The 16123-nt window shown below is 41.5% G+C and overlaps 1 protein-coding gene across 3 annotated transcripts in view; it reads right to left on the reverse strand.

Moving 5' to 3' along the window:
- Positions 1-85: 85 nt before the first annotated feature.
- Positions 86-16123, reverse strand: part of wdr62 (WD repeat domain 62) — a 32782-nt gene continuing 16744 nt past the window's right edge. The window contains exons 21-33 of one of the 3 annotated variants that reach the window (XM_056373556.1): positions 16060-16112; positions 15704-15922; positions 15299-15363; positions 15018-15193; positions 12799-12912; positions 8041-8152; positions 7856-7934; positions 7303-7375; positions 6262-6384; positions 3309-3540; positions 2927-3171; positions 1590-1690; positions 86-587 (exon numbers count right to left, since the gene is read on the reverse strand). In XM_056373556.1, coding sequence (XP_056229531.1) covers positions 363-587; positions 1590-1690; positions 2927-3171; positions 3309-3540; positions 6262-6384; positions 7303-7375; positions 7856-7934; positions 8041-8152; positions 12799-12912; positions 15018-15193; positions 15299-15363; positions 15704-15922; positions 16060-16112 — 1817 coding nt within the window. In that variant the 3' untranslated portion in view covers positions 86-362. The remainder of the gene's footprint in view (positions 588-1589; positions 1691-2926; positions 3172-3308; positions 3541-6261; positions 6385-7302; positions 7376-7855; positions 7935-8040; positions 8153-12798; positions 12913-15017; positions 15194-15298; positions 15364-15703; positions 15923-16059; positions 16113-16123) is intronic. The other 2 variants (XM_056373557.1, XM_056373558.1) reach the window with 2 other exon arrangements.

Genomic DNA, 16123 nt, shown 5'->3' on the forward strand with positions numbered 1-16123 from the left:
AAATCAACTCATTGATCATGTGATCACATGATAGGCAACCAACGGCTCAGTGTTGAATAAAGTTTGCATGTTAAAAAATATTACATTCTATGAGATATTAAACATTTATTAAGAAACATATAAAGCTGCTGTTTATGTACAAACACAGTGATTTAAAACACAAAACAGTTCTCTGCCATAAAACATAAACATAAGGTGCTTTAAAATTTAATACTGATGTTTTAAAATCTGTCAGTTGTTGAATCAGTTGTTAATTGACGCTGAATGAACAGCAGCACTCTGTCACTCAGGTTGACGTTGATGATGTGAATTGTGTCCTCTCTCAGCCTCCATACACATGCACAAGATTCCTTGGTCTTGGATCAGGTTTGGTTCAGTTTTTTCTGGGTCATCTGAACCAGCAGCTCCGAGTATTTCTCCAGCAGAGACATCGTCCTGTCATCCCCCAGTTCAGCAGAGGGGGTGCTGCTGCCCCGCCCGTCTCCCTGCAGGACGACCTGCAGCTCAGTGTGAACAAAATCAACAGCCTCCTGCAGGACGGACAACATCTGAAGACGCCGCTCTGCAGCGCTGGGCGAGGCACCGAGCTGCAGGACGGAGACATAAACAAAAAATAATCTGAGATTAAAGACAAAACACATAATGTTATGAAAAATTTTTTTTTGAAAAGAAATCATAATATTAGTTAAAGTCACAAAGTTTTAAGAAAATTTCACAAAATTACAAACACAGTAGTCATATTTGGAGCACTCATATTTACACAAATTATTTAAAAAAACTGTAAAATTAAAACAAAAACTAACATTACAACACAAGTTGCAATATTTTGCTAAAACAGATATTTAAAGAAATGTTTTTTAAAAAATCTGAGCTTTCAAGAAAAAAGTCAAAATGTTGTGAAAACAAAGATAAAATACTTTGAGGGGAAACTCACATTGTGGAAAAATGACAAGAAAAGTTAATATTACAAAATAAAGTTTTGTCATCAGTCATAGTAGATGCACTATGAGAACATTTTTAAAAGTTAATATTTTGAGGAATAAGATGTCAAGAGTTAAGACTGAAAGAGTCATTCAATATTATAATTTTATCTATCTAACCCTTTCGTGAAATATCTTGAGAAAAAGTTTCAGTATTTTCCAAAAGTGTTGTATATATATATATATTGAGAAAACGTATTTGAGGAAAAAGTAATATTTCACAAAAATCCCAATATCACAAGAAAGAATTATAATATTTAGAGTGAAAGTCATAATATTAAAAAAAAAGATAGTGTAATTTTTCACGATGTTGATCTCCTACATCCAAAACCCAACATTGTTATCAAAACATTTTTTGAACTTTATTCCGTACATCTCAGAATGAGGGTCCCAAACTCTGTCAACATCTCACTTTAATATTTAATTATTTAATACTTTCTTAAATGAAAAACCTTAAAATAAAAAACTTAAAAATTTTTTTTTTTTTATTATAAATTCTATACAATATTTCTATATTTGTTTATTCAAAGAACATGTCATCAGTCGACTGCAAACACGCCAACTGATTCAAACAGCAATGAAACAACACAGTCAGAGTCAGTACTGAACCTGTTGGTACAGGTGTACGGCTCGTCTCGCCGTCTGTCTCAGCTCGTTGGCGACCTGCTGACACTGCTGCAGACTGAGAGACTCGTCATCATCACCTGCTCCTGTAAACAAACATCAACAATAGCAAACATGGTGATTTATCTTCAGTCTGAACAGGTTGGTGCTACACGAGTCAGACCTCCCTGTGACATCATTAAAGGAAGTTAGCCGTCTGCAGTGGGCAAGGTTACCTGACTTTGGAGGCGGAGTCTTTCTGATGAAGGATAGGAGGAAGAGGTGGGAAGACTTATCACTTTGTAAGTGACAGTTGTGATGTGATGAGAAATAACAACAATAAAGAAGTCATAATATTTAAAAATGAGGTGTAATGTTTGAAGATTTTTTTTGAGAAAATATTGGTATTATCTTTGAGTTTCTAAGATCTTTATACTGTTAGTCTTCGTTCAGAGTGCGGGCTGATCTGATTTGTTTCTCAGACCTGTTCAGACCTGGTCATCAGAAACATCATTCTCACAACTCTTGATGCAGTTTTCAAAACAGTTCATGCATTTCTCCTAACACTAAATCACCTTTGCAAAAGCCTCTTAAACAATCAAAACCTTGTTCACGTGTTGAAACATGAAAATTCAATGAACCACTTTAGTTATAACAGTAACATGGAAAAATAACTATATTCTGTTTCAACATTGCATTGGTATTTATTGTACTGTGAATATTTCAACCTCTCACAGATCACTGTCCTGTCACTTTAAAACACTGTATAGGAATGTATATACAGAGACAGAAGAGCTTTAGATTTAGAACGTCAGCTATAATTTAACACATGGATTTAAAACGCACGTCCACATGCGTCTCGATTGACCACCTGTGATCGGATCTCACTTCCCTACTTTATATGCAAATAAACGTTGTGTCGTTGTTTTTAGCCAATCAGACTGTGTCAAAGGATGTCATTAGAGTAGTTGGTCCTTCAGTGTGGCCAGGACACATTCATGTTCACACTGCTCAAAGAACGTGGACACATGTGGTCTGAGTGATCCCATCTCAAATGAGTCCTCAATGCATTCACACCTGAACTTGGAGCTGACCACTGGTGATTGGGTCACCTGAGACTGATGTTAATACCAGATTTCAAACGTCTTCCAAATGTGGTCTGGACTTTCTAAAATCAATCTGGATTGTGACTCTAGTCCAGCAGTCTGAACAAGGCCACAGTGAACAGGTGAGATCAGTCTGTTGGTTTACCTGAAGTTACAGATTCAGTTCACCCCCTCACCAATGGCCAGTCTTACCAGTTAAACCAGTCTGTGTGGGACCAGCTGGGTCACCTCTCTTACCTGTATCAGTTTGCACTCTGGTCTTGGTCTGTCCTGGACTGTCCGCCTGCCTGGAGGTAGAGCAGGTGGTGATGTCCAAGGCCGAGGTGGTTAGCGTTTGGCTTTGATTGGTTGGCGTCTCCTCGACGCTGCTGGTGCGCAACCTCCCAGCTCGACCCGGTGACATCGCCTCAGTGGGTGTGGTCAACACCTGAGGGCTCGCTGCAGGTACACACAGCTGAGAGCTCTGATACGACAGAGCGTCACTGATGGACACAACAGGACGAACAGGACACAGTCAAATCATACAAGTTTAATAGACATTTCCTTTTTTTTAAACATATTTCTTCATTATTTGTCTTTCTGAATTTATCTTTATTGAAAAAGTAGAACCAGATGTTACCTGCTGGTCTGTTCCTGAAGGGGGTCAGATTCAGCCAGCAGGGGGGCAGGAGGCTGGGGTTCTGAAGAGGACGACAGATTTTCCTTGTCCTCCTCCACGGAGGTGGAGGGGTCCTGGCTCACTTTGGCCCTGGAGCTGGCTGTGGTTCCCAGGTATCCGAGCCGCAGCGGCCCTTGCTGGACTGCAGACGTCACGCTGCTGTTGTGGGCTGTCAGTGCCCTGGAGCTGACGTCTGATTGGTTAAAGAGGGAGGCGGTCAGAAACTGAAGTCTGATGACAGAGCATGGTGGAACAGGTGAGTGATCTTTAACCAGACTCAGTGTTTAAAGCAACAATGACCGAGTTCCCACTGTGACCTCCAGGTCAAAGTTCACCTGAGATCTGCTTAGATGGGATCACTCATGAATGTATAATCAGACAGGACTGTTTGTTGTGATCATCAGCCTTGTTGACACAGACTCATGAAGAAAACTGGACCGGTCTCAGTCAGCTTCTCTTGGGAACATGTTGATTCTCAGACTGATCCCACTCTCAGTCTCCATCTACACTAACACAGGTTCACACTTTCACCACATTTCCTCCTGACATCCGATGACATACACACCCACAGTCTCTCCTGATTGGCTCTCATCAGCATTACCAGTGGTGAATACAACACCATAATGAATTACAGTGTTCCTGACCTTGCTGTCTTTGTCAGCAGCTGTTGTTCAGTTACACTCTGTATTTTAACACTACAACTGTCTTTACTGTTCCATTCACAGTATACACTGTAACTAATTAACTGCCAAAGCAGACAACATGCTTCCTGTTTACATCAATTGGCACATGTACAGTACAGGTGGTCATGTGATTTGTGTTTTCAGAGATCGATTCTGATACAGAGCTTAAACAGTCGTCTGGACTTTGATCACTGTAGCGGACATCGGTTGACGCCAGTAACCGGACACAAGAGTTATGGTAAGGACAATGGGGTGCTGTGGATTATCAAGGAGAGCCTCCCATGTCCGCTTTCTCACCATCAAACTATCACCTGGACAGAAAACAGGGACGAAATGAGTTCCTCTCACCAATAAACAAACTTTTAAGATATCATTGGAATTTATGGCTAGTTCATGGAACTCATCCCGGATCAACACCCCCACAACAATTGGGAGACAAACAGAACACTCCCCACCGACTGACACCGAGTCCATGTTGCAACCATGAGACTCACCTGGGACTGATGGGTGGGTGCCACCTCTTATCAAGCAACATGAAAATGGACATTTAGCATTATTAAGGTGCTGAGCCATTACAATTCACACTATGGACTCATATCTCTCTCACAAGAGAAAACACTACTATCACCTTTAACACGCTCTCATACCTGAAGGCGGGTCTCATGAGGAATCACAGACCTCTGCCATAAACCATCCTACATTCCAACCTGAACTGATAACCATTGTTCCTCATTTTAAAGCATGTTTAAAATATCATTGAACTGAATGTCTCATCACCATGTAATTCATGTATTATTATTCTGGAAAGATTTCTATGAATTATAGTCCAAAATTCATTTCCATAGCCCAAAAGGAAGCTGAGATACATTTTATCATTTCTGAGGTAAATATCCACCACATGACAATACTGTCATCTAGGGACCACTCTGGACCCCTTATCGTGTAGGGAATTAACCCATAAACAATCTAATACATCACTTTACTATTACTATTTGATATTGTAGCTTTAGCCATGTATTTTTATGATTAAGAATTGCTATCTTTGTGTTGGCCAATGTATTCTATGTGTACTATTAACCCATGATAATATCATTAGTTCAGTTGTATATTCCAAGCAGTAGCTATGTACCTGATGTAGGCCGTTATTAAATATGAATGGGCCATGGTGGGAGTAGAATATGCAACACTTGCGCGTAAAACTCAATTAAATAAAACAAACTTAAGATTTTTATTTCTTTCTTTCTCTATTGAAACAAAGAGAGGGAAAATCTAAGGGGTGGCAATAACTGAAAAAGCCCCTGTGGCGAGGATAAAACAGCTGGATAGGTATTGTTTGATATAGTTTCATATTCATTAACATTGTTCATTGTATTTCATCTGTGCCTAGATAGTAAATAAGTCTAATTAACTTGACCCAGTCATTGCCCTGTGTTAGTGGAGATCGGAGATCAATGTAATCAAGAAATCACAACTTTTGATGTGAGACTGATCAAACTAATCCATAACTTTAATCAAATTGTCCTCCCTGAGGACTGGTGCCCCCTTTTTAACCAGAGCAAATTCTAAATTGTGGTATTCACACTACATCGTTTTAGTTTTAAAATGAAAACGAAGTAGTGTGGATGTAGCCTTAGTGAATGGAGGCTAGATATTTCCAGTCTTTATGCTAAGCTAAGCTAAGCTACATGAGAGTGGGATCAATCTGAGAAAAGCAGTTGTCCTCTCCTGGTAATCATCCTGTGAGTCCTTAATGCGTCTCACAGACCCAGTGACTGGGATCCACTGAGCTGCAACTATTAGTAGATAATAATCAATTAGTTAATCAACAGAAAAGTTATCGACGACTACTGATAACATATCAACTGTTTCAGTACTTTTCTGATCAGATTTTAGACTGCTGGTTGGACCTGAGGACATCTTTGGTATTCTGACACTTCATAGATTTATCGTTAGATCACAACAATATCATACAGTCATTGATAGTCGTTATTTCCCCTGAGCTTTCAAATATAACCCCATCTACACAGAGCTGAAACATTTGTCCTGGTTATTGACTTCACTCCGTAATATTCCAGGATTTTGCAGGACCAGTGGGAACTATGACTCTGCTCGTCTGAGATTTGAAGTTCACACCGACCACAAACGCCAACACCTCCAACACCCCGTGAGTTTGACTGCACTAAGAAAATCACCAAGCACCTGAGTGTCCACACAAACACACACACACACACCTCCCAGTGTTTCTCTGCACTGGACGACCACCACAGTGTGTCGTCTGCGTGTGGGGCGGCGAGAGGGCTGATGGGATATCATACAGGAAGCTCTTCTACGGAGGATGGAATGGCTGCATCTCACTGTAGTCTCACACACACACACACACACACACACACACACACACACACACACACACACACACACACACACACACACACACACACACACACACACACACACACACACACACAGTTGTACTGCTGTACTGTTTAAAGGAGCAGTCCAACATTTAAGATGTATGGCGTCCCTTGGGGTACATTGTCTGTACGTTACTTTACATGTCACTTGGTCAGTTACTACGTTACTGTTACATTTGTGTTTTGTTCTGTTATTTTGTGACATGATTTACAACACAATGAGTCCTCCAATATGTTGAATGTGTTGTAAAGTCTCCTCATGTTATTCTGAGCTGCAGTGATGAAGGAGAGAGTAAAAGCTTCATCACTGTCAAGAATCCTGTGGGATTTAAGAACCTGTGCTCAGTTCAAATGAAGCTACAATAGTTATTATGTAGTTATTTACTGATAAACTCTCCTCTGTTTGTTAGAAGCTGTTTTAAAACCAGAGTGGACACATGGAAAGACTCAAACAGCAAAACATCCACTGATCTATACAAACATCTACAGATCTTTATTATTTGTCACTTTATTGTAAACTCTTTTGTCCCTTCAGGATCCTGTAGAATGATGATTAAGTTTTTCCAGTGATCTGATTGGTCAGAGGTTTGGCTGTTGACAGGCTTTGATCTCATCCAGAGCAGGCGAGTTCAGCATCAGTTACCATGGTGATATACCCCGGTAACAAGTGAACCAGTGTCATAGGACTGAAAACCCAGCCGTAAACCTTAAGTGATCTTCATAACATCAGCTCCTGCTTCATAGTATAGGCCTCAGGTAGACTAATCACATCTAGACATTTCCTGTTTACATTTGTGTTTCAGTTATTTTTGCTTGTCATCTGAAAACCAGAAAAAAACAGAAGAATCTTTGCTGACTCACCACCGCCACCGCCGCTGCTTTCTTTCTGAGTCGACTCTGCTGATCTCACGTTGCTGCTCGACTCCAAGTTCATCTGAAAACAAACATTCAGTCTCAGAAGCTTCAATGACTATCAGCTAAACTGTAACACGTCACCATCATGTTGCTTCATTTGCAAATATGTTGACTCATACATGTGGAAATTATGTTACTTAGAAGTAATATGAAAAATATAAATATTTCACTGTAAAAGTAAAAACAGAAATGTGAAGCCAATAATAACAACAACAACAACAATGATAATAATGATCTTTAACTTTAGTGTTTGTTCATTTCCAAAATTATATCATAGCCACCATTTTACTATATTTGTACTTGGACACTAATAATGGGGGGCGTCTTTAATATTATAAAAATATTACAATTTACAAAACATGAAGTATTTTGGCAAGAAAACCCACAGTTATAAACACGTCCTGTACAAACATGTTGATGCGTTGCTGCAATAAACAGCAGCAGCCAGTGTCAGCATATATACATGTGTGTCACTCAGGTGTTTCAGACGTGTCCGTACCGATGTGTTGCTGATGTCATTCTCCTCTGAGATCCTGGTCGGGATGGATACGGGGGCTGGAGTTCGACTTGGCCACACCCTTAAGACACAGCAGTAACAAACAGTCATCGCCATGACAACAACCACCAGGCAAACCCAGAGACCCCTCTGGGTCAAAGGTCAAAGGCTGAGTTCTGGGTACCGACCTGATTCTGTCCTGGAAGCGGGATAGGAAGCGGGTGGAGATGCTAAGTCGAGGGTTCAGGAAGTGTTTTTCCTCCGGAGGCTGCAGAGTCCTCAGGTCAGTGTCAAACCTCTCTGAAAGGTCAAAGGTAACAAAGGCCTCAGTGCATATGAGCACGCAGCAGCAAGAGCGTGAAGAGAGAAGTGAAGTGTGAGGAGACACTAAACTGAAGGAGAGGTCAACTACAACTCCCAGGGTGCATTTCACTAACATAGATCCAATCACAGAGCTGTTGCATGTTTTTTTATAAACCTGATCAAACATTCAGATTATTTTCAGTATCAATCAATTTATTATCTCCTCAATTAATCAATTCATTCATTTAAACAGAGAATCAAAACAGAGCAAAGTCTAATTTTATCTACAACTCAAAAATATTTGAGAAGCTGAATCCACCACAATTGATTGATTTTTAAAACAGTTGTTGATTGATTTTCTTAAAATTTATTAATTGTTTATTGATTGACTGATTGTTGCAACTCTTTGATGAAGTGTTTGAAATTCTCATTATTCAGTTTATCAGGCTTTGTATAACTTTGTATCTAGTTTTAGTATTTCTCCCCCTAGTGGTCGTTTGTGAGTAATCCTCAATTCTTTCATTTTTTAATGCTGTTTTTTTTTCATTGCTTGTTTTAGTCATGTGATGCAGCCAGGTCATAGTTCAGAGATGACAGGAAATCCTGTAGTTGACAAGTTACATGTGGTCAGAGTGCAGCTCAAGCTTCCTTATCCTTTCCATCTTTTGTTTGTGTCTTGGAAAACATTGCTTGAGAGTACATTTGCAGTTTACAATTAAGTATGACAACACACAGGTGTCATGTGGTGTATTTTATTGTGTGACATTCAAATAATTAGTTTATATAGAGTACATGCTAATAATCTATGAGCAATTATGGCTTTCCAATTGTAATAGTCATTTGATAGCTTTCTGCTGCGTGGAAATCAGTATTGTTTCTATAAGCTGGTGAATTTGGTATTTGTGATGTTGTAGCTGTTATCTACATAATTTCATGTTTGGTCACATATTACGTTGTTTAAATAGCATTCAGTATTTGTTATTATCTTAGAAATAATAACAATCACAACAAAGAGATCGTCGACTATAGGTATCGTGAGTGTAGTCTCATGTTTTTCACAGAGACCTGGTTAAACGACAACACCCCCGACCGTTGTGTGGATTTACCCGGCTTCACTGTAGTACGAGTGGACAGAGACGCCAGAGCAAATGGAAAGATCTGCTGTCGGGATATTGAACTGTTGGCAGTCGGTCTTAGACCGTACTATGTACCGAGGGAGTTCTCACACATCGTCGCCATTGTTGTTTAAATCCAACCACGAGCAGAGCCTGCAGTTGCATGTGACATCATTCACGAGACTGTTGAGAATACAGACGCAGCACCCTCACGCATTCATTGCAATATCTGGGATTTTAACCATGTCACTCTCACCTCTCACCTGACTGGCTTCACTCAGTGTGTTGACTGTCCCACAAGGGAAAATAAGACACTGGATCTGTTGTATGCAAATGTCAAGGAGGCCTACACTGCTTCAGCTCTACCACCACTTGACAGATCAGATCATAATCTGGTTTTTCTCCAGCCTTCCTACAAGCCCTGTGTACTGAGGCAGGCTGCAACCACCTGCTCATTCAGGAACTGGACCCCAGAGGCCAGTGAGTCTCTAAAAGACTGTTTTGAGTGAACAGATTGGAATGTCCTGTTGGAGTCACAGGAAAATGATAAAAGCAAGGACCCTGACCTTGATAGAATGGTTGAATGTAGCACGGACTACATTAACTTCTGTATGGACACAGGGACTGTGCACTGCTTTCCAAACAACAAACCCTGGATCACCAGTGACATCAAGACCCTCCTCAAGCAGAAAAAGGAGGCCTTCAGGGATGGAGACAGGGAGAAGCTCAGGTGTGTGCAACATGAGCTGAAGAGGAGATTAAAGCAGGAGAAGGAGGACTACAAAAAGAAAGTAGAGAAGTAGCTGCAGCACAACAACACCAGAGAGATGTGGAAGGGGATGAGGACCATCACTCGCTATAAAGAGAAGAACAGCCAGACAACATCAGGTGAGGTGGACAAGGCCAATGAGTTCAACCTGTTCTACAACAGGTGTGACACAGCCTCACCTGTTCTCTCTCCCACTGCTTCAGCTGCAGCTTCTCCTACAGCATCTCCTCCACAACCTGACACTGCAGCTGCAACTCCCTCCACACTGGGGTCAAGTCTCCTGTCCTTTACAGCCGAGGAGGTGAGGGCGGAGCTCAAGAGGCTACGTCCTGGAAAGGCACCAGGTCCAGATGGTGTGTGTCCGAGGCTGTTAAAGGACTGAGCAGCCCAGCTGGCTGAGCCTCTCCAGAGGATCTTTAACTTCATCCTACAAACAGGGAGGGTCTCAGTCCTGTGGAAAACATCATGTCATGTTCCGGTCCCTAAAGTAGGACGACTGGCTGAGATAAATGACTACAGACCGGTGGCCCTCACAACACACATCATGAAGACCCTGGAGCGGCTGATTCTCCACCTTCTGAGGCCACAGGTTGAACAAGCCCTAGACCCCCTACAATTCGCCTACAAGGAACATGTTGGAGTGGATGATGCTGTCCTTCACATGCTCCACCGGCCCATTCTTACTTGGATGAGCCAGGTAGTTACATGAGGATTATGTTCTTTGATTTCTCAAGTGCATTTAACATCATCCAACCCCCCATTCTTAAAGACAAGCTGGGAGGGATGGGGGTGGATCCCTGCTTCACGTCCTGGATTGTGGATTACCTGACAACTGTATGTCAGGCTGGGTAACTGTGTCTCAGGGACAGTGATGAGCAGCACTGGGGCTCCACAGGGGACTGTTCTGGCTCTGTTCCTGTTCACCTGTATACGGCCGACTTTAATATACAACTCTGAGTCCTGCCGCATCCAGAAATACTCTGATGACACAGCTATTGTGGCGTGTATCAGGAATGGGCAGGAAGAGGAGTACAGGGATCTGACGATGGCCTTCAGTGAATGGAGCAACAAGAACTGCCTCCTTCTGAACACCTCCAAGACCAAGGAGATGGTCATGGACTTTCGGAGGTCTAGGCCCACCCTTCAGCCAGTCAACATTCGAGGGAAGGACATTGAGGTGTTGCACATTTATAAATACCTAGGTGTGCACCTGGACAGTAAACTGGACTGGTCCCTGAACAGGGATGTCATCTACCTGAACGTCTGCAGTGAAATGCTGAACATGTTTTATCAGTCAGTGGTGGCCAGTGTACTCTTTAATGCTGCAGTCTGCTGGGGCAGCAGCATGTCCAACATGAACACAAAGAGACTGGACAAGCTGGTCAAAAAGGCTGGGTCTGTGCTTGGCAGGAGTCTGGACTCACTCAGGACTGTTGTGGAGAGACACATGCAATGTAAGATGGACGCAATCTTGGACAACACCAACCATCCTCTCCACAACATTCTGGCAGGACAGAGAAGCAGCTACAGGTGCAGTAATCGTCTCATCTCACTGCGCTGCAGAACAGAGAGGTTCAGGAGATCCTTTGTTCCCACTGCCATCAGGCTGTAGAACACCTCAGCCAAAGGAAGTGGACTAATCTAATTATTATTGTTTATTTATTATATTTTATTTATATATTATAATTATTATTATTACTATTATTATCATTAACAATGAGCTAATGGACACATGAATTTCTCCTAGGGGATAAATAAATAATCTATCTATCTATCTATCTATTTCTAAATCATGTATGGTTGCATTGCTTCTCTGTCCTCTGCTCTGCTCTCTCTGCTCTCCAAGAGAGGCGGGGCTGCAGGTACACAGCGTAGACACACACACTATATTACTATACTGCAATAAAAAGTAAAAGGCCATTAAGAACTTTATCCAGCCACCTGTTCAACAAACAACAAACAGAAAAGAGATATTTTCATCAGTTTCCTCCAGCAACTCCCGGTGTCTTTTAGACAAAACCACGCTGGTTAAGTTAATAGCGAACTGTTAGGAAATGCTACAACGCCAAACACTGTCTGTATGTGATTCTAACTGATTATCTTAGTTTACCATGAATCTTAAAATGTGGCAGATTGTTGTTAACTGAGCGACTGGCTGAGACGAACCAGAACAATCAATTTAAATCCTGTTCTGAATTCATTCTTTTATTTCAAAAAAGAACCAGTCTGAGTTGGATCATTGAGTGTATGGATAAGATAGAAGATAAAATCAGCTGGTTAATGTCTGAATTTGGGAGGATGAGCACATCACAGTTCAAATCCCTTCACTAGAAGTCTTTTTTAACCAGTGTTATTTTGTGATTATAATTTTTTATGGCGCACAGTGAGATCACTCACAAACATGTGAAGGATAACTTCATTTTAGTGTTGTCTGTTCATTAATAGATGGAGCTTTTTAATATTTTTTGCCCTTGTAGCTGATAAATACTCTCATAAAGTCATAAGTCATCTGCTGCTGCCTGAGAATGTTTGTGAAAATGTCTAACCCAGATTTTTGGATTTTCTGAAGGAAAATTAATCGTTTAGATTAATCAATTTATCGATAAAATAGTTGATAGATTAATCGTTAGAAAAAGAGTAATTAGTGGCAGCCCTAGTTCATTAACATTCAGAGGTCATTAAAGAAAATACTGAAACACACACTTCACAACTCTTTGACTCTGTGATTAAGATGAAGATGATGATGATGCCATTCATACCTTCGTTCAGACTGGAGGCCAGAGTATCAAAGTGGTTCTTCAGAGAGTTTCTGTCCTCGTCGTCCTCCAGACCCAAAGAGCCCACAGAGCTGCCCTGACTCAGAGAGTCTGTGTCTGACAGAGGACAGAGGACACTTATTAAATAATGATGACGATGTGTGGATAGTTAGTGTGATGACATTAACATGACGTCTGAAACATGTAGAGAGACGACACACTTCATGTGCTGTAATTTATTTACTGCTTAAAGGTCTTTTATAGCATAAAGGTAGATGTCCATGTGTTGTTTGATTATAAAGCAGGTCTAGGTTCTATATTAATACTGTGAAAGTATCAAAGTGCTCAGTCCAGTTAAAACCAGCCGTCAAAACTTCTGGAACTTTGTGATGTCACAACTATACAGTAGGGCTGGGTTGAAAAAAATCGTTCCTTATTTGAATAATCCGATGCTGATTCATTAAACCTGAGACCGATCTTTTAATGTACGTCTTTTACACTCTCCTGTGGATGTGTGAAGCCCTCACAATATGATCTTTTGACGTGAGCGTAGGTGTAGAGCTGCCAGAGCCACCAGAACAACGCTCCGCCACTTGTCTTTTCTCAAAGTGATGAAATAATATATCTGCAGTTTGCAGAATCCGGTTGATACTTATCTACATTTATAAGCGGCCAAAGATCCAATCACTAAAAAGTCTGTCGTGTAGAGAGATAATAAAATCAAATGAAATGGTCAAAGCTGTCATACTGATTGAAATATAAGGTGTATTGATTGATTTCCAAAAGTCACGTAACACGCAGGAAAACATTCCACCTTAAAAGATGCTGGTACCTGCCGGTAGCCTCTGAGCTGCTCAGTGAATTAAATGGTTGATTAGTGAAGATGAAGAGACAGAAAACATCTTTTCATTCATCGTTCACTCTTCTGACACTTTCTTTATCTGTGATGCTTTTACACAGAAACATGACAGAGTCAGTCTGTTACACTTGGACAACTCGTGCTGCTGGAGATGAAAGCTAGCTCAGCTACATTTTCATAGCCTAGCCTGTTAGCTTAGCTTGACCTCTGCCTGCACTGCTGCTTCTCCTCTCAATGGATGTTTCCAATGCTGCTTCGTTTGCTCGATACAAGTCAGTAAATGAATGTACACTTGCCATCGTAGGAACACTTGTTACATAACCTTTGAAACGAGCCGCAACTCAACTGTGCACGTGCACCATAGGTTAACTCCGTTACGTAAATACGTGAGAGACAACAACATGACAGATGATGTCCCAATGAAGTCAGCGGAAAGTCTAAAGACAGATGTGTAGCTGCATTTCAGCAAAGATGTGAAGAAGCTGTGTGTTTCTGTTCATAGTAGCCGGTGCACTGGGTCCGTTAACAACGCACATTAATCTGTTATTTCATGAGGTGTGTCTAAACTGTTGGTCATGTTAAATAGAAAGTGCCTTCAAGTAACTGCTTTGCTTCCATCCATAATGTCAACATTGTTTTTAATAATGCACCTGGTTAGAGGAACATCCTTAGTTCTCTGAGAATCTCATTCATATCCAAAAAAAATCCCTGACTGAATGGAAATCAAATTATTTTCTAATTATTTATTTCAGAGGAGAGGCTCAGAGCCTCCTCTCTTCTGATGGCTCACCGACCATTGTTACTAGAGCTCCAGAAAGAAGTCTGAGAGAGGAGATGTAAAACTACATGGTCTTTGGTTCTTAATACCACAAATATATCCTCTTATGGATCAACACTTCAAATAAAAACCACGAGAAGAGGAAAATATGGAGCTTTAGATATCTCTTCTGCTCAGAGAAAATAAAATCAGTCTAATAAACTGATCAGATTTGTTCAGGAGATTCTTCTCAAACTGGATCAGTCTACAAAAATGATCTCTCCCCTGTGTGAACATGTGATCTGTGCTGTCAGACTTCATGAAGCAGCAGCACTGGAAGTCACTGTGATAACATCACATGATTAAATGACCAGTGGCTTTATCGTGAGTGACGTTCTCTCTCTACAACAGTGGCCATTGATTAATCTTAAGCTTGTGACAGAAAACACTCCTTGTCTTATTAAACTCAGTGGGAACTGCGGAGCAGCTTCCAGACTTCACCAGGCACTGTGACTTTTTAACATCATGTCATGTCTGAATAAACCTGGAGGAACATTAATGTCTGAGACACATCACATGTCCTCTGTGTGGAGTCTGAGGTCTAACCAGCATCATGCTGCTGTTCCTGACTTCCTGCAGACCCCTCAGAGCAGGCAGAGTCTGGACTCAGCTGAGTACTCCACACTGGCTCCGCCCCCTGACCTCTGACCTCCAGCTGGGTCAGAGACCGCCGAGGGTCAGTCACAGCTTCAACATCAAACTCCCTGAAAGAAACAGCAACACTGATCAGACAGGGTGAGAGTCACATCTGATGTTCACATTAAAAGACACACACACACACACACACACACACACACAGACACAATGTGTGTTATATATTATCTCACCTGTCAGTGGTTGTACTGGGGTAGAGGATGTAGCTGCTCCTGTCCTCACCTGCAGTCTGCAGCACCTGAACGTCACACACAGTCAGGTATCTGTTCTGCACAGCTCCTACTTTTCCTCTGCACATTGCATCATGGGAGACTGAGTATTCTGAGCAAACATTTTACATCAGGATATAAAGAACTGTGTGGGAGATGCAGCTGTTTTACAGTCTCGTTACTTTGAAAAAAGCAGGTGTCCACAGGAAAACTAGAGAATGTGAAATGAGCTCATCAACTGAGGAGCAGAAAATCAACAATGCTCTGCAGGATCCAGGCGTGTTTCCTTATCAACAAACAGAGACCACTTCAGGACCAGAACCTCAAACAAGACACAAACCTCCTCAGCCATCCAACAGACATGCTCACCTCCTTTTCCTCTCCCTCCCCCAGCATACTCTCCAGACTCTGAGGGTGGAAGTCTTCGTCCTCCTCCTCGTCCCTCTGCTCTTCTTCTTCTTCCTTGGTGGGACTTGGGGAGAAGTTGGAGCAGATAGTCAGAGGGTTCAGCTGCTCTGTCCACCGACTCCGTACCTGACGAGGCTCAGTACCTGATTGAACGATCAACGAGGCTCCACCCTCACCCTGCTGAACACACAAAACACACCTGAACTTCATTGTCCCGAAAAATATGCACCGTCTATCTGAAGGAAGAAAATCAATCCACTACCTGGACGATTATCTGTGAATAGATCAATATTATAATTGATAAACATCAGACTGACCAGTTTTCTGAACCACATAGGAAGTTTTCCATTGGTCTGAAGCAGCTGAGCCTCTGAAACACAG

The sequence above is a fragment of the Seriola aureovittata genome, chromosome 4, assembly GCF_021018895.1.
Source record: "Seriola aureovittata isolate HTS-2021-v1 ecotype China chromosome 4, ASM2101889v1, whole genome shotgun sequence".
Lineage (NCBI taxonomy): Eukaryota > Metazoa > Chordata > Actinopteri > Carangiformes > Carangidae > Seriola > Seriola aureovittata.